This window comes from Monocercomonoides exilis, assembly GCF_001643675.1.
Source record: "Monocercomonoides exilis strain PA203 chromosome Unknown scaffold29-1213020, whole genome shotgun sequence".
In the NCBI taxonomy this organism is placed as follows: Eukaryota; Preaxostyla; order Oxymonadida; family Polymastigidae; genus Monocercomonoides; species Monocercomonoides exilis.
The window spans coordinates 171,743-198,873 of NW_027150574.1; the positions used below are offsets into that span (position 1 = coordinate 171,743).

Consider the following 27,131-nt stretch of genomic DNA (forward strand, 5'->3'; position numbering starts at 1 on the left):
ATGGGAGAGTTGTTAGAAAAAAACTTATGCCACCCAAAAAGAAGGGAAAAAAGAAGGGTAAAAAGAAGGGAACAAAGGTGCATATTGAAGCACCTCCTTTTGAATATACTCCGCCAGAAGATGTGGAAGAGCAATGGGTAATCTTAAATATTAGATTAATTTCTTGGACTTATCTTGACTTCACGTTTGAAAATTATTAATTGTCATGTTAGCAATTCAAAAATATTTTAATTCATTTTTCTGATAATTTAGTTATGAAACCACAACACGTACAAAGCTCTCGACTGTTATCGATCGAATTAAAGAACAACATAGAGGTGCTATACAAGGAATTCAACTTTTCAGAGAAACAAGAGCACCTTCTTGCGAATTAAAGGATCCATTTGCTTCATTAGAAGAATGCGGCATTAAGGGAGGACCGAAGGATAGCCCTCCAACAGTTACAATCCTTTATGATTTTAAAGCTGATCACGTTCCTCAGTCTGTTGATGTGTTTTTCGGAAGTCCAGATGTTCCAGAACGTAAATTTGCAAGCGTGTGAACAGGAGATTATTTTGTTTTGTTTTGTTTTGTTTTTTTAAATACACTTCACAAATGATTTTAAGTTATTCTTTAAAATAAAAAAATGTTAAATTATAAATTTTTTGACAAAAAGAAAAATGACCAAATGGTTTAACAGAATTCCTTTTGTTTCAAAGCAAAGAAACAAGGAGAGAGAGAAGAAATTGGTTTAACACTTCTTGTAGAATAAAATATATGCTTGTTCAACTGGAACTTCCTTTGCAAGATTGACTGCTTCATCGTTATAGACAACCCAGTGCCCAGGTATTTTTGAAATCTTTTGATCCTCTGTCTGAATCTCCTCATCGTGTCTGATAAAGCATATGTAATGTCCCGAATGAACGCTAAGCCCTCTGTGATTGATGAAGGCAGTAAGACGATAAACAGCAGGCTTTTTGTCCACTTCATTTGCGATCTCCACAAAATCATCGCAAAGTTTCTCCGACGGGACAACCGCAGCAGCTGTGGAAATGCTCGCTGAGCTGCCAGAAGCAGAAGGGTCTGACAGATCATCCAAAGATCCCGTTGCAACCTCTTCTTCCCTTTCGCTCGCGTCCAAATTGGCCAGAATCCAAGCAATGCCTTCTTCGATATCGTCTCCTTTCACCTTCACCGCATTCACTGCCTGTGTGTGCGAGAAGCCCATCGACATGATCGTAGCCACGCTCTCTTGCGATATCGGCACTGCTCCTCCCTTTGCAGCTCCCGCATTCGCCTCCTTCTTTCCCGCAGTATCATCTGACAGTGGCATATCCAGCATCGGGTTGTCCAGCGAGCTCATAATCCATTCCAGCGCCTCGTCGAGTGTGTGCTTGCCATCGCGGAATGCTCGCCTTGACCGCTCCTTTGTGAACCCCATCTGCGTCAGCTGCTCCACCAGCGACTCTTCCAACACTTGCAGCTCTGCCGCCGACGGCTGCATCGATGCAGCACCGCTTCCAGATGCAACTGTAGCTCCGCTTGATGAACTTGCAAGAATGCCCCTGCTGTCTTTCTCAACAGTCATCTCACCCGCTTTGATTTTCTGTTGCGCCACTTCTTTGTCCTGTGCTGAGGTCACAAACGGCGTCAGATCCAGCCCATCCACAATCGTGTCCACTTCCACATCCAACTTGCGCGGAGTCCAGTTGTGCAGCACAGTTCTGTTCACCCGCACAATCAGCGTCTCCGGCGTCGTCTCCAAAGAGACTGTGGAGATTGCGCCTTTGTGCTTGCACACGGGACACTCCACTTCCATCACCTCTGGCTGGAAGCTGTCTGTCAGACACTTCACAAGGTTGCGCTTCGGAATCTTCGCTGCCAGCGCCTCTTCTTCCGCCCTGCTCTCCGCTTCCCGCTTCAGTCGTTCCACTCTCTCTGCCTCTTTCTGCTCTGCCTCTTTCTTCAGCTCTTCCTCTGCCACTGCAGGATCTGTAGCGACAATACTACCAGACTCAGTTGATTCAGCCGCCATCTTCTTTTTCAGCTCTTCTGCCTCTTTCTTCTGTTCTTCTTCTTTCAACCGCTGTTTCCTTTCCTCTGCCTCTTTGTCCCTTTTGATTTGGATGGCCACAGCAGCTTCTGTCTCTTCGTCGCTGAGGTTCAGATGTGCTGTCAATTCGATGCTGTCAGAGAGAATGTGGCGCTTGTGATGACAGTTCAGACACTGAAATTTGATAAGTTAAATCGATCAAATAAGTGGAGGGTGTGTTATTTGTATGTGATTCATTCATGTGTTTTAAGTGAAAAATGAAGTAAAATACATTTTTAATAAAGAATTTAGATGATTTTGGATAATTAAAGAAATAAAAGAACTTTATAATTTTATCAAATGAAACTCAAACCTCAAAAGTGCGACGAGTCTTGAACCCGAACAGAAGAGTAGGATCAGTTTGACTTGGAGGCACTTCATTCGAATTTGTCTCCGACGAAGATTGTTCAGATGATGAAGACGATGATGTTGATGGAGTTGAAGAAGAAGAAGAAGAAGAAGAAGAAGAAGAAGAAGACGAAGCTGCTTCCTCTTTCTTCTTCTCGTTTGCATTCAACATCGCCCGCAGTTGAGACAGTTGTTCTTCTTCTCTGCGAAGTGCGTCGAGGAAGAAGATCAAGAAATCGAATGCATCTTGTTGTTCTGTCGTTGAGAAGTCTGGATGGCTCGCACAGAATACAGACTTGAACATCTTCGGAGAAACGGAGAAAATCGAGTCTTCTTCATCATCGTCATCATCAGCTTCATCCTTTGTGTGGTCTCCCATTTCATCTCCACTCGCATTCTCCTTCCCTCCTTCCTTTTTCTCCTCTGCATTCACTGCATGTGTCAGCTTTGCGTATTCCTCAATCATTTTGTCGTTTTTCCTCTTTTCTCTCTCTTCAGCCTCTGCTCTTGCTGCAATTCCCAGTGTGGCTGCGCTGTCAATCGAAGGCACCTCATCGCTCTCCTCCAACACGCCTTCCCTCGGCCTTGCCTTCAGAATGCGCTTTCTCTTCTTCCCTTTCATCTCCTCCTCAATCTCACTCTCCCTCGATTTCTCAGCCAGTTTCCCATACAACCCCAGCCCCAGCTTCATCAGCTGGCACATGCGGCAGGCTGGTGGAAGTAACCCGCACAACTCAAAGTGCTCAGCAGCCGTGTGCAAATAGCGCTTTCTGAAGAGCGGATGGCCGAACAGCGTCTGCAGCACGCTGTTCATATAGCACGTGTTGCCCAGGTTAGTCAGCCCGACAAAGCCAGGGCCCATCAGAGGCACCAGCTCTGAGCCGCCTTCGAAGGACGAGCCGAAGCGCAGGTTGAGACTCTGCTGGATGGCCATTTCGGAGAGAGTGGATTCGGTCTTTGCTCGTTTGGAGAGGTCCATCCCGAGTGCAGTCAGGTGAGATGGGAGATCGGCATCGAAGACGATCTGGTCGCAGACGTAGCAGTTCAGATCTGGGAAGATAGAAAAGAGGAGAGTAGGTTGAAATTGTTTTTTTGGAAGAGAGAGGGAAGAAAGGTTGGAATTAAAAATTAATCAATTTTGACACATAAAAGATTTTTAAAAATATATATTTAAAAAGAAGAAAAGAAATTGAAAAGTGTAAAAAAATATTTATTTTTATTTATAAAGATAATAAATAAATATCTGCAAAAATAAGTTTTCTCATATTTCTTCTATTTAATTGTTCAGTTCATTTAGTCTGCTATTTCACACCTCCCATTCCGTCCTTTGTGATGGTTCCCAATTTAACAGAAAGTGGATGTCCTGTTGCTTTGAAGTGCAAATACCCGTGGTCATTTCCACCTGTTCCATCATAGTTTTTCCGCCCGCAACCCAAATGCCCGCATGTCAGGCACATCCACAAATTTGTATCAAGAGGGCATTTGGAGCAAATCGGTTTTACTAATTAACAACACGATACAAAAGCACATACAAATATTTTTAAAAAATGTTTTGTTTTCAATAGAAATAATTATTAACTGTGCAATCAAACTTTCTTTGTTCAAGAATGGCACCTCTCCAGAAGGTTTGAAAGACGTTGTGTGCTTGCAGGGAGAAGCCTTTGCTTCCCAAGCAAACATATCTTCAACTTGCGCTGCACTTCGAGACTCTACAACGAGCGCAGTCAAATTTTCTAAGACCTGTGTAACATTTTAAGATACATACAAACTGAATTCAAAATTAAAATTTTCCATACAGGATATTCCTTTGGATCAATTTCAAACGAATCCATCTGACAAACGTCAGCGCATCCAATGCATTGAATTGATGTTAGAAGATCATATTTTAATTTTCTTCCCAAATCAAGTCCTCCAGCAGCATTTATTCCAGTTTTGATTGGAATTTCTTCTCCGGAGTCATTTTTCACAGCTGCCATTCCTTCTTCTCTTTTCTCTTTTTTAACATTTTTCAAGCGGGTGAATATTGAATGTTGAGTTTTTTTGAAGTGGAGACGAGCATGCTCATGGCAAAATCCGACAAAACATGTCAAGCAGACAAACAACCCATCGGACGTATAAGGGGTTGCAAAGCAATAAGCGCATTCATCTTTATACATTTTAATATTATCTCGAGGTGCATTAACAACCCCAGCAATGTGTGGACACTCTCCGTCCATTTTAATTTTTTTATGAAGGGTTCATTTTGTTTGTGTGTTTTTTGAATTGAAGTTATTTATGTCTTCAAATGCATCATAATGTTTTATTGATGAATATTTTCTCAATTTTCAGAAAATTGATCCATCCACAATTATTAAATGTTGTCAAATGAAGATTTTAGACGTTTTCTTGCACAACGACCGTTAGAAACGCCAAACATTAAGCAGGAATTTAATAACAATACGAATGTAACAAGTGAAAAAAGGTAATGCTTCTTTTTAATGTTTTATTCATTTGTTAAATTCATTTTTATTTTATTTTTAAATTCTGAAATACTAACAAACTTTTAGATCTAAAAGACATTTTTATCATAAAAAAGATGATATGGACGATATTGATGATGAAATACAGAATTTAAAACAATTTAATGACCGTGCAAATCAGCGACGATTATTTGAAAATAGAAATATTTCTGCTCAAGAAGCTCAATTAATTCAATGGGAGAAAACGATTGAAGACATTAAAAATTCTGGAATGCCGTATGCTTTTACAGAAGTATTAAATTTGCTAAAAAGATTTTCTTGCTATCAAAACACTTTTTGCTATTTAGTGAGCATATGGTTAAAAAAGCTCTTGAAGAAACATTGAAACAGATTAAGTATACAACAAAAGAATTAGATGAAGACAATGATATGGATAAGACACCTCCTCTTTCATCAGCGCGTCAAAAATTTAATTCAGATATAATTGATAAAACACCTCCACTCGCACGAAAAGAAGTCAAAGAACATAATCAGCGAGAATCATTGCTTGAAGATTCACAGATGAAAAGGAGCAACAAAAGCATAGCCCAAGATGATGCTTTGCCTGCACAGAAAGAAGAGAAAATTCGTTCTTTAGAAGAGGAGACAATTGTTTTGAAACCATTTCCTTTTATGGATGAGTTTGTTTCGATTATGAAAAAGCATAGAAAAGAACTTTTGCTTCTTGGTATGCCTCCGAATACTGAAAAAGAATTACCAAAAAGTTATGAGAAAGATCTTACAACGACACCTCCATTGACACAGCATCAGTTAGAAAAATCTGGAAAAGAGAAAGAAGATTTACAACCAAAGCAAGATGATAATGATGATGATTTTGATATGTTTTCAAGTGATATCGATGAGAAGCTAACGGCAGCTGCAAAAGTTTCAATGGAGCAGGCTTCGATTGCATCAAAGACATTACAACAGAAAGAGGAAAGCGGATTTGATGGCAGAAGTGTGCTGAGAAGTGACTCAATTGAATCACAAAGCATGTCACCAGATTCAGATTTACCGCGAGCTGTGCTGCGTCCGGTGAAGGCTCGCCCCAAAACCGAAGCCGAAACTGAAGAAGAGCAGAAGCGGCGGATGCGGAGGGAGATGATGGAGATGAAGCGTCTTTCGTATTTAAGCACAGCTAATGCACATGATGGAGATTCAGTTGATTTTGACACAGATGGACTGGGTGTTGACTTTGTAGATGAACAGATGCTCCACATGCAGGAGCAGCAGTTGCGCGTTAAGAGGAAAAACACTTATGATGATGTGAAGGCAAGTGAGAAGTTGGGGGATAAAGATGAGGAGAAAAGGAAGATGAAGAAAAATCAAATGAAATCTAGTGATAAATATTTAGATCAGGAAATGGTGAAAATTAAGAAGGTTTGTCGTTCGACTATAGTAATATCATTTTCTGTATTTTCGTTTTCCTCTTCTCTTTTTTCTTTCTTTCTTTCTTTCTTTCTTTCTTTTCAGGTGTGGGAACAGAAAAATGGAAAAAGCAGTCTTTCTTCAATTGAACAATCTGAAAAGAAGGGATTTTGAATTTATCAGAAGAATCTTTTCTTTGAAACTGTTCTTTTTTATTTTGAATTATAAAAATAAATTGTTTGTCTTTTAAAAAATTAATAAATAAATAAAAATGTTTCATTGGAATAACTTGGCAAGATTAACATACCAACATATCCTTTTTTCAACAAAAGGCGTTTCCAAAGCCGAAAATCACTCAAAAACAATGAATCTCAACATAAATGCCTTTAATATTTTTTAAAAAAACACACGCAACTCCCTTTTCAATATGATTCTCATCCTTCTCCACTTTTGCGCTGTGCTTCCATCAGCTGCTCAAACTCAAAGCTTTTTTCAGCAGCTCTCTTGACAATGTTGTCACTTATACCAGCAAGCCTAGCCACATTCAACCCGAACGAGCGGTCTGCAATTCCCGGAACAGCACGGTAGAGAAACACGATTTTTGTGGGATCCTCTGAATCTTGTATGTAATCCATGTGACAACAATCAACGCTGCAATGTGTTGTTTGCTCTTTGGCATTATTTTCTGAATCTGAAGTCTTCTTTTCATTGTTTGCTTTAAGAAGCGCTAATGCTGTGCTTTCATTTCCCAGGCCATCATTTTGTAACAGCCTGTAAATAACAGGGAAATGTGTGACAAACAAGCAGATTGATCTCAACGAGGTCAAAATGTGATGCAGCGAAGCATAAGCAATCGCTGTTCCATCATGTGTTGCAGTTCCTCTTCCAAGCTGTTAATTGAGTTTCATTGTTGTTATAAAGGCAATTTTTCAAAAAGAGTGAAAATTTCAAATTCGTCCAATCAAAAATCAAACACGTCAAATAAAGTAACGAGTCATAAAATCACAAACCTCATCAAGAATAACCAATGATCTGTCAGTTGCATTGTCCAATATAAACGAAGTCTCTTCCATTTCAGTCATAAACGTGCTTCTCAGCTTGACTCTCATCCCTGCGCCTCTTCTTTTCCCTCTTCCAGAGTCAACAATCCCACTAAACATCAAATGACTGTTCTTCACATCATCAGAATTGCTGTCAAAATCGCTTTCGCTGCTGCCCATTCGCGTGTACACGCCATCAAACGGAGTCAATCGCATCTTCTTTGCAGGCACATAGCATCCCATGTGCGCTAGCAACACCAGCAGCCCGATCTGCTTCACAAACACAGATTTCCCGCCTGCATTCGGCCCAGTCACGATCAATGAAGAAGGAGGAGACTGAGTTAGTGAATCGTCTTCCATCTCATCTGAAGGCAAGTTTGGAGAAGAAGATAGAAGTACGCTGTTGGGGATGCAAGGCTGAGAGGGATTCAGACAGTCAAGCACAGGATGCTTGCCATCCACAATCTCAACCTACAAATGGAATTAACGTGTATGGAAAAATCAAATTATTAAATAAAAATTTTGGAGAAAATATCAAAATAAGAAGAATGTTTAAAAGAGAGAGAAAATGAAGCACACCAAAGCACCACCAATCTCCTCAAACTCGACGAACTGTGGCCGAACATATCCATTTTCACCGCCTTCAAACGAAGAAGCACCGCTTGTGAGTGCCACTGAGCTCAATGAGAGTAAGCAGTCAAGTGAAGCAGTTGCAGTGATGATTCGGCTGATCATCGAAAGGATCGTCTTCACACTCTCGTCCCTTTCCAGACAATATCTCCACTCTTTCCTGCCTTCAATCTCAATCCGCTCGTCAATTTCAGCCATCGCGTCACGTTTCGCTTCAATGGCAGCTGTGGTGAAGCGCGCAATCTGCTTCGTGGATGACTGGAGAGTGAAAGTATCAGGCATCTGCTTGATGTACTGTGTGGGTACACAGATGTAGTAGTCAAATCCCATCCATTTCCCATACGAAATCGGGCGAACTGTGGTCAGTTCAGACGCCTCGTCCAAATAATCGTCAAACTCCTTTTTGATCCGCTCGCGCGTTTCTCGCAATTTGTCGATAGTCTCATTGAACGTTGGCAAAAACAAGTCTGAAAAATCGTTTTTGTCAGCTGCTTCGAACGAAATCGAAGAAAGATGCTTGCTTATCAGTGAAACCAAGTCCAGAGATGGAAGTGCATTCAGCAACGTGTTCAAGAGAGAAGACGAGAAATACTCCGTACGACTATTCTGTGTCCCCACAAGCTCTGCATCAAACGGCTCCTGGCTCATCTGCACGGAGCCTTCAGTTGCCATCAGCTCTGCCCGTCTTCCTCTCCTCCACCGCTCCACATCCTCCACAAACGCCTGCACCGCACTCAGCCCTTTCACCCACTCGCGCGGCCGGATGCGCCCGAAATGCGCAGACACTGACATCTTCTCCAGGTCTGGGAGTGACAGCAAAAGAGAAGAGAAGAATGAGCCAAAGGAGCTGATTGATTGGGAGTCAGAGACTGTTGCAGTGATCAGCTCTTCGACAGCGTCCTGCCGCTCGCGTATTTCGTCAATTGTGCCCAGTGGACGCAAAAGCCACTGGCGAAGAAGACGAGCTGTTTGTTAGGTGAAAGGTGGGAATATAAATAAATAGGAATAGAAGAATATTTGAATGAATGAAGTAATTATAATGGAGAAAGAATAAATTGAGTTCAAATAATTCTTTTTCGAATGTAAAAATAGGCTCAAACCTCCGAATGTAGTTGAAGTTCTGTTTATCAGCCAGAACAAGCTGCCAACATCTCCGTCGTTTCTTTTCCTTTCCTTTCTCTTTGAGTCCTTCTCGCTTTTTTCCAAAGGCCTTTCAGAAATGCTTCTAATTTGCGAAGGAATAAGAAGCGCATCATCACTTTCCTCTTTCTCTCCTTCGAAATTATCAACATTCAGCTGAGAAACACTGCGAATAGCTGCTTGGCTCTGCGACGAGGATGGCTGTGTTCGCTTTCTGATTGACGTGTCCATCTGAAGCGAAGCAAACGACGCCACGTTTGTCGGCACAGACAGAGTCGAAGGGCGCAGCAGCTCCAAATTGCGGATGGTGTTTGATGGCAAATAAAGTTCCTTCTTCCGCTTGAAGAGAGGCGAGACTGTGAAAGAGCCGAATGTGAATGACTGCTCTGAGAGAGACTGGAAGGTGGGCACAGGATCAGCGGGGGATATCTGAAACTGCTGGAGATAAAACAGAAGAGCTCCACACGCTGCAGCTATGGTTGGATCAAGCGACATCATTTTTTGTATTTCTTTTTCATTTTTGCACTCAATTTCTTTTGATTTTGTTTCTTCTGTGGATTTGTTTGATTCTTCTCCTTGCGACAGAGCTAATTGCAGTTGTGAAATCACTGCCTTCTTTGTAAACACATCTTGTGGAAGCTCTTCAATGCGATACGCTGGAAAAGGCGGGTTCTTAAAGCTCTTCTCATCAAAAGAACACGAAGTTTGCTTGCGCTTTGCTTTCGATTTTGTATTTTTAGAGCTTTTAGAAAACAAGTTTTCATCATCGTCATCTGCTTCATCATCATCATCATCATCATCATCATCCTGTTCTTCTTCTTTACCCTTTTTGTCATTCTCTTCATTGTCAAACACGAAATCGCAGTCTGCACCTCGTTCGCACCGCCCCATCACTTCGAGTGCTTTCATCGTCTCTTCAGTCGTTTGCCGCGACGGAAGCAGAACTTCAGAAGGAAACAGATGAAGCAGCCGGGTTTCCAGCTCTCCGCGTATAAATGAGTCTTCAAACACATCGTAGTAAATTGTCAGTGATGCTTTTTTAATTATTAATAAAAAAATAAAAGAAAGAAAGAAAGAAAATTTTAAAATGTGTCCAAAATTCAATGATTTTTTATCAAATACATACCTAAATCAAGTGCAACCATCCCTATCGTCAAAGACAAAGGCGCGTTCTCTTGAACCCCTTCATCCTCTTCATCGTCCAATTTCAGTTTTCTTTCATTGACAATCGACTTCGGTTCGTCCTTTGTGAACAGCCCTGCTGCTCCACCAGGCCTCCCTTTCCAGTCTTCAACAAGCGCCACAATCATTCCGTTGTCGTTCTGTGAGCGATATGTTTCGTGATAGCGCTTAAACCGCTCTGCTTCTTTTTTGTCCTGCGCATCGTCATTCGCTTGCCTGGAATCTGAGCCGTCTTTCGCGTCGTCGTTTTCTGTGGTTTTGGTTTCGGAGGCGTTTTCGTTCTCGTTTTCCTTTTCGTCGTCGTCTTTCTCATTCATCTCATCTTGTGACATTTCATAGTCGTCCATCTTCTTTTCCATCTCGCTGAATCCGCTTCCAAATGCTGTCCCTTTCGAATATACAGACTGCAGCTTTCTCTCAAAAATGGTGTTTTTTGTTTCCTTTGTTGCCTTTTTGATAAAAGTAGATTCTGTTTGTGCCACAACGCCAACTTTGTAGCCAGCAGAAATCAAACGGCGAATGTGATAGTACAGTCGAAATGTGGGTATAGAAGATGTCAGCATATGTCTGCTGACACCGCACCAAATTCCTAGAATGTTATGTGCAATAAACGAATCAACACCAAAAAAGCGATATTTGTATCCACATTCAATTGCAAGAACAATATGAGGTGGACAAAACAACGGATATGGTTGTGAACGAGAAGATTTTGTTGATGAAGATGGAGCTGTTTGTGAAACATAAGAAGATGTTCTGAAAAGTGGAGGTGGAAGTTTCTGAATTCCAGCATTTGGCAAAGGAGAATCAGTTCCGTAAAATGAAGTTGACTGAAGTGAAGTTTCCCGAAATCCATGATTTATCTGAGTGTGAATATACAGCACTTGCTGTTCCAGAGGAGTTAACTTTTCTCCCGCCTTCGGTGGGTAAAAAAACACTTTTTGAGGCGCTCTTAAAGATTGGGGTTTTGGAGATAATATTTTTTTGGTTTTCTTGCTCCCACTATCAGATTGCAAAATTGGCTGTGAAGCACGAGAAAGAGCTTCAGGGGTAAGATGAGAGTGCTGAGTTAATAAACCAGTTTCTTTCACTGTTTGTTCATTTTCCTTTGTGGGAGCAAGAAATCTGCTTAAGCTTAAATCCTGATTTTCTTCAATAAGAGGAGATGAAATTGAGGAATTTTGTTTTTCTTCGTTTGATTCTACATAATCTTGATCTTCATTCAACTTTTCTTTATCTATTTGATTTTGCTTTTGCTTTTTTTGAATTATGCCATTTTTATCATTTTTAATAGTTTTCTCATCATCTTGTAATATGTCTTTTTTCTTAAATTTTTTTTCTATTTCTTGAAATGAAGGTGATGGAACAGAAGGTGGAGGAGTTTTCCTTTGTGTATTGTTTTCAACCTAATTTCAAGGTATAAAAATTATTAAAAATATTAGAAAAGATTAACACTCAAATTCAAACCAGTTTTTGACAATTTAATGGCTTAAAAAAACTGCTAAGATTCAATTGTCTTGACATAAAAAAAATTAAATAGAAAAAGTAAAAGAATGGCAGAAGATCTTGGATATTTTTTGAAAAAATCATCTAATTTATAATTCCAGATGTCTTCATTGCATTCGTCAAGGAAATTTTTGTTCCTTACATTACTTTTAACATTCTCTAATGCTATGCATTCTTTTTCCGCCTTTCCTCTTCCTCAGATCGATGTTCCAAACGTTGGAACAGTTGGATCTCGACAATCTTCTGCATTCTTCAAAATTAAAACAGATTCAATTTATCGTCTTGATAATATTCCACAGGAGACATTTGATGAAATTGTGTCTAATCCATCATATCGTTCAAAAGGAATTGTAATTCTACTTCCACATAAATTATCAAATGAATCTATCAAACGTATTAATGCAATGGAAGAAGCCTTTTTAAAACATTCTACAAGCGTTCCAATATTTTTTGCACAGGAGGATGCGCAACTGCTGTCCCTTTTGCGCTCTGTTAAACGTCCGCATCCAGGACAACAATCTGTCTACTTTAAATTGAAGTCAAAAGGAATTCCATCTTCACCAAAAGTTCACACCATTCAAGGCTGGTTGTTTGGAAAAGGAAATCCTCGTGAGATCCCAACTCTTGCAGTTGTAGCTAATTACGATACATTTGGCATATTACCTCCGTTTTCAACAAATGCAAATCGACCAACAACTGGAGCTGCTGGATTGATTGAATGCATGAGGATATTTAGTAAATTGTATAAAAATCCTTCCGCAAGACCTTCGATGAATCTTGTATTCGTTCTTTCAGGAGGATCTGCAATTCAAGATTTTGAAGGTATTAGACACTGGTGGGCAAAATTACCAAAGCAAAAGGACGTCGGTTCAGTTCCATCTGCAGCCATCTTTTTGGATTCATTGGCAAACATGTCATCTGAAGATGGTTCCTTTGAAGATAAATTGATGGTTTATTTCAGCAGAAAAACAAAGGAAATGATGGGAGAAATTGAAGAAGAAGAAGAAAAAGGAGTAGATGATAGCGAAGAAGAGGAAGGAGAACACTCTGAGAAGGAAGAAAGCTCATCAAGCGAAAGCAGCTCGAAGAAAGACAGTAATGCAAAAAAAGCATCTGAAAGCAGCGATGATATGAAACCAGAGTTTATCGAGTCATCATATCCACAAATTCTGACATTTGTGCGCTCAGCAGCTGCTGAACAAGGAATCACACTTGTTGAAGTCGAAAACGAGATGCGGAATATTCCTGCGGCTGTCCGAGAAGAGCGTGGAGAGCTGGTTGCTCAGCTGCTGAGAGAGAAGAGAGAGAAAGAGAAAGAGTTTGCGAAGGAGAAAGAGGAGAAAGCGAAGTTCAAGAAGAGCAAAGCAGCTGTGGAGCAAGAGGAGGCAGAGGAAGCGAGCGAAGAAGAGGAAGAAGAGAGCGAGGACAACGAAGACGAAGAAGCCGAAGACGAGAAAGAAAAAACCGAAAAGCAGAAGAAGCAAGAGAAAGCGCGCAATCAACAGAAGAACCGCCGCAGAGGAGGAATGGCAGGCCAGCAGCAGCGCCATCTGCAGCCACTGCGACCGGCTGTGATGGGACATGAGATTCTGAATGCTGAGGGAGAGGCTGTGTCTGTGTCAATTTCGACAGTTCGCACAGGAAGGGCATTGAAGAACCAGTCGGCGGAGGAGAAGTGGCTGGGAGGAAATGGGCCAAGAGCTGATATTTTGGAGTGGAAGAAGGGAATTCAGGTGCTGAAGAGAGAAGTTGAGATGGTTGGTGTGGAACAAGAAGCAAGCAAAGAGGAGAAAGAAGAAGAGAAAACAGAGCAAACCCAGAAAAAGACAGGAAAAGCGGCGAAGAAATCTTCTTCAAACAACAAAAAGGAGGCTCTACATTCGATGTTTATGTGCCACACGTCTTCGACAGATCATCCGTCTCTCATTGATTATGCCTCACTCACACGCAATACACAACTCGTTGCCAACATCATCCTTTCCTATCTGATTAACAACGGAGACGCAACACATCTGAATGTTATTACTCCTTCATCAACAACAACAACTTCTTCTTCTTCTTCTTCTTCTGAAGCTTCGTCTGAAACTTCTCAGAGTGGAGACAATTCTGTGTCTGATCTTGTGCGTGTGTCTGAAGAGCACCTCCGTTCGTGGATGTCTTATCTGACAGCAAACGCCATTCCACTTGCAACTGAGCAGACTTCAGTGTCTCCTGTTGTTTTCTCACCCGAGCACATCCTCAACCAGACACGTGTGTCTGCATTCCTCTCAGAGCTGCTGCCAGACGCTGCTCACGCTTCCACAAAGGGGTCTGTTGTCATTCCATATCCAACTGCCTCTTCATCCTCATCATCAGTCTCTGTGTCTTCCTCCATGCTGTCCATATTCTCCGCTCTGTTTTCTCGTTCTTGTGATTCTTCGACTTGGCTGTCGACGTCTGTGTCGTGGAGAGAGCACAGCGCAGTGCGCAGCGGCAGCGTGGCAACGGGGATGATCTACTCAACATTGTCACCAGCACTGTTTCTGGTGCACTCGATTCTTGTGATTGGATATGTGGCGCTTGTGTTTGTGGGGGTGTCTGTGAGTCCGATGGGAGTGTATGACTTGTTTGGAACGAAGAAGACAAAGGAAGAGAAGGAGAAGGAGAAGAAGGAGAAGGAGAAGAAGCAAAAGGAGAAAGAAAAGGAAAAAGAGAAGGAGAAGGAGAAAGAAAAGAAAGAAAAAGAGAAAGAAGAAAAAGAGAAAGAAAAATTAGCGAAAAAGGAAAAGAAGAAAGAAACAAAAGAGAAGAAAGAGAAGCAGACAGAGAGTGCTACAAAGAAAGCAAAAGCAAACAAGGAAGAAGAGGAAGGAAAAAATCGATCTCAAAAGAAAGCGTCGAAAGAGAAGGATGAAGAAAAGGATGATGTTAGCGAGGAATCAGATCAAAGTGAAAAAAACGAAGTTCTCCATTCAATTCAATCTGAGGAAGAACAAAACGAAGATGAGCCACTGAAAAGATTTGAAGATCAGGTCAGCGAAAAGCAAGCTCCTGTTGAATCATCAGAAGAGAAAGAAAAACTACTTTCAGTTGATTAAGAAGAATGCAATTTATAAATTTTTAAATTATTATTTTTTTCAAAATGATCAAATAATTTATGAAACATTTGTTAGGATATTTTTTTTTTATTCTATAAAAAGAAAAAATCCAGAAAACTTTGTAACTTTCAAAAAGAAATGGGGCATAATTTTTTCATTCATGAAAAAAACAACGATTTGTTCCGAACATTTTCTGGAAAAATATCATTATCAGTCTTTCATTCCCATGTTAAAAAATACAGAAAAATTCAAAAATTGAGAAAAATATTTGTTTAAGTTGAATGGAACAAAATTCATAAAGCAAAATATTTTGTCCCAAATAATCAAAACTTTCACCAATTAATTAAAAAACAAAAATGTCAAAATTTTTTTTAAAAAGTTCTATTTGTTTTATTTTCATTTGAAAAAAAATTTTCATATTTTGATAATATTTCTGTTCATTCTTTCCAAATTATGCTGTTATTGAAATAAAGGCATGACAATATAATTATTTCCATTTTAGTGAATTTTCGTGATTGGTAACAGAAAACTGATTGAAATTTGAAATCTAATTTTTCTTTGATAATTAAATAATACGAACTTTACAAAAAAATTTTAGCAAATTTAATTCATTTTAATAAAAGAAAATAATAAAAAATAATAAAAATAAATAAATAAAAATAAAATAAAACAAAATAAATAAAAATATGGGTAATTATTTTTGAAATCAGATTTTTTCTGTGAACAATTTCGGAATGAAAAAAAGCATCAAATGTTTTTGAATGAATTCTGAAAAGTGGAAATACAACAAACAGATTATTGCATATTATTTTTATCTCAAATATCAGCATTTGTCTCAATTGAAAAGCACGGAACATTTGAATTTAAACTTTTGAGCAAATAGCAGAAAACCAATAAATTATTCACACTCCGAAAAAAGTTATGATTTCAAAAATAATCACCCATATACTCACAAACAAAAAAAATATTTTTTCAAATTCAGTGAAAATTTATTTATAATCAATTTATGAAGACAAAGAAATTTTTATTCACTTAATAGTCAGTGTTTATTTGAAACAAGTACCTCCCCATATAAATTGTTGAAGCATTCAATTATTAGAAAATAATTTTTCACATATGGGAGATTATTTATGAAAACATAACTTTTTTCAATGTGTTGAAGTTTCGAAAAAATTTTTTTGTTAATTTCTCGAAATTTGTTATATCCACATATTATGAGTTGTTATTGAAACAAAAGAAAGCATTCTAGATGCTTAATTGACAATTTTAATTGATAATTATATCATCACTTTTCTTTGTTCATTAAAAAAATGATAAATCAATTTTCAAATCGAATGTTGTGACAGAAAAAATGTGAATTCAAAGATAATCACCCATCATACGAGTTATTCTTTTTGAAAAGTTGCAAATGTTTGATATCTGGGTTAAAAAAAAATAATCATCATTAGATCATTTTTTGCGAGATATTCATCAAACCTCTATGTAATGTTCATATTCTCTCATCAAATAGATTTGAATTTTTTTATTTGGTAAATATTAAAGTTTGATAAATACCTTGCAAAATACGAACAAATGATGATTATTTTTTTTAACCCAGACATCAAACTTTTGCAACTTTTCAAAAAGAATAACTCATTGTGGCGTGCAAAACCCGCACTTGTGCATAAACCCGCGCACTTGACATTTTCTTTCGAAATACTCTTCCACATTCATATATGTGAAAGCATTCAGCATTTTGAAACCACCGGTAACTTTTATTTGTCCATTATTTTGTATTTCGAATGAAAAATTAAAAATAAAAATTTCTGTTTAATAGATCAAAAAAGATCAAAAAAATTTGTTTTTGATTTTTCATTCGAAATACTAAATATTGGACAAAAAAAAGTTGCAGGTGGTATCAAAATGCTAAACGCTTTCACATATATAAAAGTGGAAGAGTATTTCGAAAGAAAATGTCAAGTGCGCGGGTTTATGCACAAGTGCGGGTTTTGCACGCCACAATGAGTTATTCTTTTTGAAAAGTTGCTAAATAATCAAACTTGCTTTTGTCAAAAAAGGACGTTCATAACTCAATGTTGCATTATAAGACAATGAAAATATTGTCAAAAATTTGAACAAAAAAGCTTATTCTTCAAAAAAAAAAAAATAAAAATAAAAAAAAAATAAAAAATGAAATAAAATAATAAAATGAAATAAAACAAAACAAAATTGTTATACGGATATTGCATGAAATACCGGACATCGCACAAAATACCGGACAAGATCGATTTCACAATTGCTGCAAGAGGAATAATTCTGACAATTTTCCTCAAAATATATCTCTTTAATACAAACTCATTTGACATACGAAACTTTCAAAACTTCCTCGTTAATGCTCAGTAAAAATGATTTTTCGAATCTCGGAGAAACTGTATTTTGAATTTTTTTGAAATTTACGAAATAATTCTTTCTGAGTCCAAATGAAGTTATTTTGAAAGTTTCGTATATCAAATGAGTTTGTATTGATGAGATATATTTTTAGGAAAATTGTCAGAATTATTCCTCTTGCAGCAATTGTGAAATCGATCTTGTCCGGTATTTTTTGCGATGTCCGGTATTTTTTGCACAAACTGTATCAAAAAAAAATTTTTTTTTGTTAATTTTTCGAAATACGAGTGATGTCACAATAATAATGTTAATAAATCTATGAATCTTATTTCCATAAATGAGAGTCTAATTCATTTTGATATTTGAGAAAGTTTAATGAAGTTGAAAGTACAGATATCGCATAAAATACCGGACGTCGCAAAAAATACCGGACAAGATCGATTTCACAATTGCCGCAAGAGGAATAATTCTGACAATTTTCCTCAAAATATATCTCATTCACACAAACTCATTTGAAAGACAAGACTTCACTTCAGCTTTTTTTGTGCTGAGAAAAAAATAATTTTTAAAATATCGGAGAAACTTAAAATTCTATTTCTCCGAAATTTCAATAAGAATTTTTTCTGAGCACAAATGAAGCCATTTTGAAAGTTTTGTATGTCACGCAAGTTTGCATTGATGAGATATATTTTAAGGAAAATTATCAGAATTTTCCTTCTTGCGGTTATTAAGAAATCGATCATGTCCGGTATTTTTTGCGATGTCCGGTATTTTTGCACAAACTGTAATTTTTGATCACTAAAAGTAAATCAGCAATTAAATATTTTTCATTGAAAAAGTCAGAAATTTCATATTTTTTCCCATATGTTCAATTTTTCTTAAACCTGCATTTCTTTCAACCATCTTAATAAGAAAGAAATATCATTCACCATTTCAATGGTTTTTTTGTATATTTTCGAACAAAAAAACGAAAACTTTTCACAAAATGAACATTTTTGATTCTTATTGAAATTATCAAAACAAAGATCATGAATATGGAAATTCTTTTTTTCAATAACATTTAATGAATAATTTTATTTTTTATTTCAACAAATGAAAAAAAAGAATAACTATTATTTTATTTCTGATTAATAAATATTGGGCGCAAGTTTTTTTTTAATTTGAGTTTTTCTCCTACATCAACCTCAATGACGAGATGCTGTTCCAGTATGAACGCTGCACTAAATATTGTAGTTATCGTATTGCTTGTTGTGAACAGCATTAATGGTGAAAACATTGCTGAAGAACAAATTCAGCAAGAAAGGAATTGGGAGACGCAAAAAGGCAAGATCAGCATTGAAACAGATGAATATAAATACTATGATAATTTGGGCATTGATATTTGGAAAATTAATAATGTGCCTGGTGATCGTGTCTGTTGTATTCAAACAACTTTAAAAATCATCAACACATCATTGTGTGTGAGCCATCTCAATATCATCCCCCTCACCGGTTGTCCACTCCTCACGACTCAACACCACTCAGCTGCTACCATCTACTCCTCCACTTGCAAAATCCACCCAGCAACAAAATCTTCACTCTTCCTCTCTGCCCATTCCTCCCTCGCCCTCACAAACTTCTCCCTCATCACCCCTCAACCAGCCATCTTCTCCTTCCACCTCTTCTCCACCCCAAACAATCTTTTCCCAGATGCTCACTCCCCAATCCCTGCCTCCTTCTCCATCTCCCACTCCTCTTTCTCCTCCTTCATCCCCCTCCTCCAGCCTTTCCTTTTTTCTCCTTCTTCCCTCTCTTCCCCTTCCCCTTCCCCTTCTCCATCTCCTTCCCTTTCCCCTTCTCCTTCATCTTCCTCATCCTCATCCTCATCCTCTTCTTTTTCTTCCCCTTCTCCTTCTCCTTCCCCTTCGATTTCCTCTTCCTCTTCCCCTTCACCTCTCCATATCCATCACCAATCCCATCCCCACCTCCAAATCCACCTCAATCTCCATCTCTCAAACACCCTCTTCTCCAACATCTCCTCTCCCCAATCCCATCCATCTCTTCCATCTCTTTCTTCACACTCACTCAATCCTTTTATCTCAACCACCTCTTCCTCTTCTTCCACTTCCACCAACACCAACACCAATTCAATCCCCTCTTTCTCCCTTCACTCATCTCTTTCCATACACTCAACCATCTTCCTCTACACCCACAACCCCATCGATGGAGCCATTCTCCCCAACCTCAACAGCCCATCCACATCCCTCTCTGCCTTCAACACCTCTTTCCTCCACCAAACACGTTCTTCACCAAATGATCTTATAAAATATAACGGATCAGAAACTCAAAAATTGAAATTGAAAAGAATGGATTCATTCAATTTAAATAGCTATCTTTTTGAATGGTGTGAATGGAATGATTCAAATGGTGGAAATAGATATGGAGGCGCACTTTATGTTATTAGCACAAATGCAAATCTCTCAATCACATCTTGTTCGTTTCACAATTGTTCGTGCACAGGTGGCTGTGAAGGAGGAGCGTTATACTGTGGAAATTTGCAAAAACTAGATATTGCTAAATCAAATTTCACAAATTGCTCGGCTGCTCATGGAGGCGCAGTTCACATAAGATATATGCAATCAAATTCTGTTTGGTCATTCTCAGAAAACAAAGTGGAAACATGTCAAATAACTGATTGGTGTGGAACTGGTTGGTATTTCAGGATCAATAACATGACTACAACTTGTCAATTCCTGTTTACCAAATGCAAATGTATTGCAAATACTGGTGGTGATGCTTCTGGCTCTCTCGCATTTCATTGGCCTCCGAATAACAAGCCCAACAAGTTTTTAATTACCGAATGTCAGTTCATCAATAACAAATTAACTTCTTCTTCCACTTATGGAGGAGCTGGAATATACTTTGATGGAACTTACTCTTGGATGAATGGAATAAAATTCATCGCATTCTGTTTCTTCGATGGCAATTCCGCAACTAATGGCAGAGGGAATGATGTGTTCTTCAATGGCAGCATAACCCAATCTCCATTCCAGCAATGTGGCTCAACAACCCCAACGAAAAGAGTGTGGAATGCAGGAACCGCAGATAATGCGATGTACAACAGTTGGCTTCCAATCATTGACCAGAACAAAATCGTTGCCAACAGTGGAAGTGATGTCGATTCCTGCGGCAAAACACAGCAAAGCTCATGTGCCACTGTGGAGTATGCTCTTGGATGCATTGCTCCCTTCGGTGATGCTTCCCTCTCTCTTCTCTTCTCCACTTTCACTCCCACACAAACTCTCACGTTCCGTGCCCCAAATACAAAAATCACAGGAAATGGCACAGATGCCACCACCATCGCCTCCAGTGGCATTCCCCAACCACCAAACTCACATTCACACTCATCACAATCAACATCATCGTTTTCATCGTTTTCATCATTTTCATCTGCATCTTCTTCACCAGATCCATCTGTTTCGCCTGCCCTCTTCCAACAGACCCAGGGCTCCCTCACAGTCTCTTCCCTCGCCATCGCCCACAACTCCACAAATCCCATCACCCCCATCCTCTTCCACCTCTCCTATAACTCCCCTTCCCTCAACCTCAACACAACCACCATCACCGGAACAACCTCATCTTCATCATCAATCACAACCCCCCTCTTCTTCCTCACTGCTGGCTCCCTCACCCTCAACCACACAGCAATCACCAGTCTCGCCCTCAACAGCCAAAGCATCTTCCACCTCACCTCCCTCACAGCTCCCCTCGCCCTCAACTTCTCCAACATCACCGACATCACATCCACTGCCACTCCCACCAGCTGTGTTCTCTCCTCTACCACCTCCCGTACCCTCTCTCTCTCCCTAGCCAACTGCACCATCACCAACATTTACTCAGAACAGCTGAGCCAACAGACTGCCACCAATGGCGGGTGCATCTCATTCGCCTCATCTGCCTCTGCCAACTCGTTTTCTGTGAGTGATACCTCCTTTACATACTGCCGTGTGAGTGAGGACGTGAATAATGGAGGAAAAGGAGGAGGAATATTTTTGGATTGCAGCTTGAATGAAGGGGGATTTATGCTATCATCTATTTCATTTTCTGGGTGCAGGGCAACAGTTGGGAAGAACATGTTTGTGAAGAGTGGGAATCTGGTGAACACCGTTAAGACAGAGCGTTTTGCATTTGACTGCTCAGATTACGAAGAGGATGGGAATGCATTTGTTGGGGAAGATGGGATTTATGGAGAAATGGATCTTCGAGTGTTTCTTGTTTATTTGAAGTGGGTGGAGGTGTCTGTGTCGAAGGATGGACATGACACATTGGGATGTGGGAGTGAAACATTCCCATGTCAATCAATGAAAAGTGGAATTGACCACGTTGACAGAAGTGAAGCAGTTGGAGAAAGGAAAGTGAATGTGAAAGACGAAGGGACAATTGAAGATATTTATTCTTTCACAGATGCACTTGTGATTGATGGATGTGTGAATGAAGGAGATGTCATTAAACACAGGCCTGTTCATTTTGAAGTGACAATCAATGGAGATTCTGCAATAAGTGTTATTTCATCAACAGATTCACTTTCCTTGCTCTCTTTGGAATTACAGATTCCAAGTCAATTTGTTCCAAGCATGAATTCTTTGATCTCATCGAGTGGAGTTTCTCAACTTAAAGACTGTTCATTTGAGATCCAATCATCAACAACAGTTCAATATTCATTGATTACCATGACCACCGGAAGTTGCACATTGACAGGATGCAGTTTGGCAGATTGTTCATTTTCAAATTCTCCATTTGTAATGGCTTCTTCTGTTTTGCTTGAAAACAGCAACTTTTCAAACATTAAGAACACTGGAAGAGGTGAAGAAGGAGGCGTTGCTAAAGTAACACTGCAAGAGAATGAAGAATTGGTCATTAAATCAACAAATGCGTCATCTTGTTCACTTTCATCGGAAAATGGAAAAGGTGGATTTCTGTATTTGGATTGCCAAAATTGTTTGAATAAAAAGCCATTTGTTTTTGATGTTGGAATCACTTTTGAGAATAACGAAGCAGCTATTGGAAAGAATGTGTTCATTTCAGCATCTGATCTGAACAAGACTGTGACAAATGAGTCATTCAACTTCAATTACTTGTCAATGATAAATGATGAAAATTTGTTTGTGGGAACAGATAACTATCATCAAGAAAATGATTTGTTCATGTTCCTCGTTCCATACAGCTCAACTGAGATGTTTATCTCATCAAATGGTTTTGATGTGGCACGTTGTGGAAGTGAAGAAGAGCCATGCTTCACAATGTGGAAAGGGATTGAAAATATAGAAAAGGAGATTGGAAAGAAAACAATTCAAATTGCAGGATCAACAATCATCCGAGATTCATTCAACATGTCCAATTATCATATCAAAAAGGATTCGAAGATGGGAGAAGAGAATGTTAAAGCAACTTTGAATTTTGAAAAGTCAATCGGAAGTCAGCTGGAATATTTCATGGAAAATGATGATCATCTTGAATTGACAAATATCCAACTTAAACTATCATCGGGATTTGACAATTCAGCCAAAACGATTATTTCAAACAAAAATGGAGAATTGGTGATAAGTGAATGTTCATTCCATTCAGAAGCAAGAGTGAGCAATGGATTTGATTGTGTGTTTGTGGATGCGATTGGCGGAAGCGTGGAAGTGAATGATTTGTCGATGGAATCATGCGATGTTGGAAGCAGTATTTTTGTCATTCACGATGCTGGAGTTTCTTGCCATTTCTTGAATATTCGAGTGAAATATTTGAATGAAAGCGGAGGTTGCATTTTATCAATCAAGAAATCTGAATCAGGATTGAAGATAAATGAAGTGGGTGAGGAAATGAGTCTCAACATTGATAATTCGTCATTTTCGGGAGTGAAGAGAAGTGACAATGGATCAAGCATTTTGGAGTCTGCAAGTGAGAATAAGATTTGTTTGGTTGTGAACGAGAGCAACATCACAGAAGACAAAGCAGAAGAAAGTGAAAAAGGAGGAGGAATATTCTTCACATTGGGTGCATCTGGATCAATGAAGGTGATTGACTCAACAATCTCTCATTGTAGCTGCAACAACAGCACTGGAAGAGGAGGAGGAGTGTATCTGGCAACAAAGGAAAGAGGGTTTCTAGATTTCGCATTTATGGGAATGAAGTTCAGCGCGAACACAGCAAAAGTGGGGAATGACATTTTCGTTGAATGCTTTAACATCACATCCCAGATCAATGAAAGGCAATTTCAGTTTGATCTTCGAGAAGGCCATTACATTCGTGATAACGCAATATATGGAAGAGATGAATGTGATTATCTAAATGATACAGATCTGATAGGATTTGTGACGATTCATCAGAGCGACACAATCATTGTGAGCAGTGTGAATGGAATGAATGACAGACAATGCGGAACAAACACATTTCCATGTGATTCAATTGATTATGGACTGATGCATCTGACTTCTGATTTCATGAGTCAAATGATTGTTATTGAAATGAGTGCGATTGATGGGGAGATTAATTTGGAGGAAATGAGTTTGAGTTCGAAGAGCAGAGAGATGTGTGACGTTGAAGTGAAAACTGGTATTGAAAGGACAAGAGAAGCATTGATGACAACAAGTGGAACAGTTTCATTGTTGAGATTGAACTTTGTGTTTGATTCGAATTTCATTTCTTCACATGAATCACTGATATCACCAGATGGAGGAATTCTTGAAATTATGAATTGCTCATTCAGCTCAAAGCCATCGAATGAAGAAGGAAATTCTGCGTTTGCAAGCATTCAATTTCACATTATAAAAATGGAAAAAGGAGAATTACAACTTGATGGATGCACAATATCAGACCTCATTCTTCAAGAACCAGCATTATATCTATCGTCATCACTTCCATCAGTGATTTATTTGTTTGAGATATTCAATTCAACAATTAAAACTTCTCTGATAAACATTAATGAATGTGGACAATTAACAATCAAGGATTTCAATACAGAAAATATCACAGTTGAAGGAAATGAAGAATCGTTGATATCTTGTTCTTCAATGAAAAAGACAATGCAATTGGCAAATTGCACAATTAGTGGAGTCAATTCACAGGCCACAAAAGGAAAATTGATGAAATTGGAGGATTGTTTGGATGTGAAAATGGACAGTTGCGTTTTTGATGGAAGTGCAAAGGAAAGAAATGAACAGACTTTCAATGAGGAAGAACAAGTGTGCAAATGGGATGGATCTCTTGTGGATGTTGTGAAGAGTTCTGTGATGATGAAAGATACAGCAATCTGGAATTCACCAGATGGTGGAATAACAATGAGCGAAGGAAATGTGAATATTGAGATGGGGTTATTTGAGAACAACAATCCCTCAATTGAAGGATATCCATCATTAAGAAGAAATATCATCTGTTCAGACTCAGGAACGTTGAATGTGATGAGTCTGAAAGGAGGAGATGGAGTTTTCCCAAATTCATCGCTTTGGATGTTGAAAGAAGGGTGCAGCTTTGAAGGGATTGTTTCAGAGAGAGATTCATCATTCTTCATTCCCGTTCTGGAAAGTGTGGAAGCAAAAGAAGAGACAGATAGAATGAAACTGATATTCAAAGGAATGCTTCTTGTTCCATGCAATCTGTCATTTTCAGTTGTGAAGAGGAAGGGAGAAGAGAAAGAGATTGAAAAACATGATTTTGATTCAAATGGATTCTTGTCAGAAAGAGAAGTTGAAGGGAGTGTGGGAAAAGATCTAATCAGCAGTTGTGGAGATGAAATAGAAGTTAGTGTACATATTTTGTTTGGGAATGCTGATTCTCCATCATCAACACATTTATTCATTCTGAAGAATGCAAGCAAAGCAAAGGTGGATGGAGATGAAAAACTTGTTGAAGGAGGAAATGAAGGAAAATCTAATTGGCTGCTAATTGTTATAATCATGGCAGTTATTCTTGTGATAGTTCTGATTGTATCTGTTGTTCTGGCTGTTCGATGGAGAAAGGTGAAAAACGAAGCTGAAGATCTGAGAGATATTGTGAATGATACGGTGAAGAAAGATCCGAAGGCATTTGAAATGGTGACGATGGAGATGTCACCTGAGGAGCAGTGGAGGAGGGCAGAGAAAGAAGCGGAGAAGAAGAATGAAGAGAGGATCAAGAAGAGAGTGTATGAAAAAAGTTTGGGACACTCGGAGTCATCAGAGCATCTTCTGTCCGAGAGTGGCTCCACTGAATACATTCTGGGGAGAGATTCAGATAAGATCCCAGAATGGATGTTGGAGAAAGTTGAGGAAGAGGAAGAGACAAGAAAAAGATCACCATCACCATCCATTTCATCCACTTCAACAACTTCAACAACTGATTCAGATTCCACATTTGTTCGAGGGGAGGATCTGTGCCCAACCACCTCGTCAATGTCGAATTTGGTGGATGCAATGGCCTGTTCTTCGCCACATGAGAAGCTGATTGTGGATTTGAGAGATTCATTGTTCATGCTGCTTCATGGAAGGAATAAAACAAAGGAGATGGCAATTGGCACTCTTCAGGAGAGGGAGGTGACAGCTGCCCAGATCCTGTTCTGGGTGGCGAATGGAGCTCTTCACTCATTTGACGAGATGGAAAATCCTCTTCAGTCACTTGCCAATTTGAGTCCTCACATTGCGTTATTCTCAGAACATATGGTCATCTGCATTGTGATGCATTCTGATCTTTTATTAGATGATTCCGATTCATCATCCATCTCCTCATCAACAGTTGTAACATCTGCAAGTGATGATGATGATTCACTTCCCTCATCGGCATTTGAGGATGAGGATAGCTTCAAAAAAGAGTGTTTGAGATGGAAGGCACCAGAACTGCTGATGAACATGAACATGGAGGCAACAAAGAGCTCTGTTGCCTTTTCAATTGGGATGATGCTGTGGGAGTGCTTGACACTGCAGATCCCGTTTGGGGAGTATCCAGCAGAGGTGGCGGGGCAGAAGATTGCGAATGAAGAGAGACCTGATCAGAGGGAAATTGAAGAAAGTGTGATGAAGAATTTGGTGAATTCATGTTTGTCAGGAGAGGCGTCGAAAAGACCTGCACTTAATGAGTTAAAGAAAGAGCTGGTTGGACTGTTTCCGGCTGGAACATTTATTGTGACGATGACAGATGCAATCCTTGTTGAGGAAAGCAGAGAAGAACATGATGAAGACAACAAGTACAAGGAAGGAGCAAAGGAAGAGAAAATGGAAGCGAATAAAATGAAAGACAAGTTTGATGAAAAATGAGCGCTGAAAGCAGGAAATGTAATTCACGCATGAATGACAAACGAGAAAGAAAGTTGTTTCAACATATTTGCCGTTACAGAGATGAATACTGAAATTCACATTATTTTATTTGGAGATGAACATGAAGATAAGACGAAGATTGATAGGACAGGCGAATTTGGTATTTGAAGTGCATTTTTTTCTTTTATTGAAACTGGTTCTTGATAATTTGAAACCAAAGAAAATGGGGAAATTCAAATGGAGCTTGCATCTTAGATACAAGCTTTGATTTCTCTTGATTTCTTAATTTTGATCGAAAGATTGTGTATCATATTTTTTCTGTTTCTTTTCAGTGTTTCACGGTACGAGAACAATGAACTTCATTTATTCAACTCCTTGTTCTGCCTTTCAGCAACTTTTTGAGTTTATTGAAGCTTGAGGCAATTGGGAAAGCCAACGAACAACATTGTTCATTTTCTGTTTTTACAGTTGTGTTCGAAGTGTTTTGATTTCAATTTGCTTATTGAAAGATTTTTTCTATATTTCTTATTTTGTTTCTTGATTTTGTTTCTTGATTTTGATTCTTGATTTTGATTCTTAATTTTGTTTCTTTATTTCTAGAATTCACGGTTAATAAAATTGTGATATAGATGTTATTTCATCAGTCATTTGACTGC

General features: G+C 38.8%; 7 protein-coding genes across 7 annotated transcripts; 4 read left to right on the forward strand and 3 right to left on the reverse strand.

Annotated features, from left to right (window-relative positions):
• On the forward strand, window positions 1–662 carry MONOS_10767 (uncharacterized protein). The gene is made up of 2 exons (XM_067863244.1): window positions 1–184; window positions 253–662. Exons 1-2 carry the CDS (start codon window positions 27–29, stop codon window positions 539–541), a joined length of 447 nt encoding a protein of 148 aa, XP_067725290.1. The 5' UTR covers window positions 1–26; the 3' UTR covers window positions 542–662.
• MONOS_10768 (putative ubiquitin-specific protease UBP14) lies at window positions 596–4,645 on the reverse strand. The gene is made up of 5 exons (XM_067863245.1): window positions 4,216–4,645; window positions 4,012–4,159; window positions 3,732–3,920; window positions 2,385–3,469; window positions 596–2,206 (listed from the first exon to the last, which is right to left on the reverse strand). The coding sequence occupies exons 1-5, from the start codon at window positions 4,633–4,635 to the stop codon at window positions 731–733; spliced, it is 3,318 nt and encodes a 1,105-aa protein (XP_067725291.1). The 5' UTR covers window positions 4,636–4,645; the 3' UTR covers window positions 596–730.
• A 132-nt stretch (window positions 4,646–4,777) lies between these two features.
• On the forward strand, window positions 4,778–6,585 carry MONOS_10769 (uncharacterized protein). The gene is made up of 4 exons (XM_067863246.1): window positions 4,778–4,880; window positions 4,966–5,154; window positions 5,226–6,297; window positions 6,391–6,585. Exons 2-4 carry the CDS (start codon window positions 5,000–5,002, stop codon window positions 6,457–6,459), a joined length of 1,296 nt encoding a protein of 431 aa, XP_067725292.1. The 5' UTR covers window positions 4,778–4,880; window positions 4,966–4,999; the 3' UTR covers window positions 6,460–6,585.
• Window positions 6,461–11,798, reverse strand: MONOS_10770 (DNA mismatch repair protein Msh3; the record flags this gene model as incomplete). Its single annotated transcript, XM_067863248.1, has 6 exons — window positions 6,461–7,175; window positions 7,296–7,796; window positions 7,905–8,920; window positions 9,056–10,129; window positions 10,222–11,680; window positions 11,742–11,798. The coding sequence occupies 6 exons, from the start codon at window positions 11,796–11,798 to the stop codon at window positions 6,720–6,722; spliced, it is 4,563 nt and encodes a 1,520-aa protein (XP_067725293.1). The 3' UTR covers window positions 6,461–6,719.
• A 25-nt stretch (window positions 11,799–11,823) lies between these two features.
• On the forward strand, window positions 11,824–14,934 carry MONOS_10771 (uncharacterized protein). The gene has a single exon (XM_067863249.1). The coding sequence runs from the start codon at window positions 11,882–11,884 to the stop codon at window positions 14,855–14,857; it is 2,976 nt and encodes a 991-aa protein (XP_067725294.1). The 5' UTR covers window positions 11,824–11,881; the 3' UTR covers window positions 14,858–14,934.
• Window positions 14,935–18,917: 3,983 nt separating this feature from the next.
• Window positions 18,918–19,400, reverse strand: MONOS_17744 (uncharacterized protein; the record flags this gene model as incomplete). The annotated part of the gene is made up of 3 exons (XM_067870694.1): window positions 18,918–19,158; window positions 19,222–19,327; window positions 19,391–19,400. 3 exons carry the CDS (start codon window positions 19,398–19,400, stop codon window positions 18,918–18,920), a joined length of 357 nt encoding a protein of 118 aa, XP_067725295.1.
• A 436-nt stretch (window positions 19,401–19,836) lies between these two features.
• Window positions 19,837–26,475, forward strand: MONOS_7931 (uncharacterized protein; the record flags this gene model as incomplete). Its single annotated transcript, XM_067878297.1, has 1 exon — window positions 19,837–26,475. The coding sequence occupies one exon, from the start codon at window positions 19,837–19,839 to the stop codon at window positions 26,473–26,475; it is 6,639 nt and encodes a 2,212-aa protein (XP_067725296.1).
• Window positions 26,476–27,131: the final 656 nt, after the last annotated feature.

Coding starts and splice junctions, on each gene's coding strand:
- MONOS_10767 (XM_067863244.1), top strand. CDS start 27: ATGCCACCCAAAAAGAAGGGAAAAAAGAAGGGTAAAAAGAAGGGAACA. Junction 185..252: donor TGGACTTATCTTGACTTCAC/GTTTGAAAATTA, acceptor CTGATAATTTAG/TTATGAAACCACAACACGTA.
- MONOS_10769 (XM_067863246.1), top strand. CDS start 5,000: ATGGACGATATTGATGATGAAATACAGAATTTAAAACAATTTAATGAC. Junction 5,155..5,225: donor ATTAAAAATTCTGGAATGCC/GTATGCTTTTAC, acceptor TTTGCTATTTAG/TGAGCATATGGTTAAAAAAG. Junction 6,298..6,390: donor AAATGGTGAAAATTAAGAAG/GTTTGTCGTTCG, acceptor CTTTCTTTTCAG/GTGTGGGAACAGAAAAATGG.
- MONOS_10768 (XM_067863245.1), bottom strand. CDS start 4,635: ATGGACGGAGAGTGTCCACACATTGCTGGGGTTGTTAATGCACCTCGA. Junction 3,470..3,731: donor CACAAAGGACGGAATGGGAG/GTGTGAAATAGC, acceptor CTATCTTCCCAG/ATCTGAACTGCTACGTCTGC. Junction 2,207..2,384: donor AGACTCGTCGCACTTTTGAG/GTTTGAGTTTCA, acceptor ATCAAATTTCAG/TGTCTGAACTGTCATCACAA.
- MONOS_10771 (XM_067863249.1), top strand. CDS start 11,882: ATGTCTTCATTGCATTCGTCAAGGAAATTTTTGTTCCTTACATTACTT.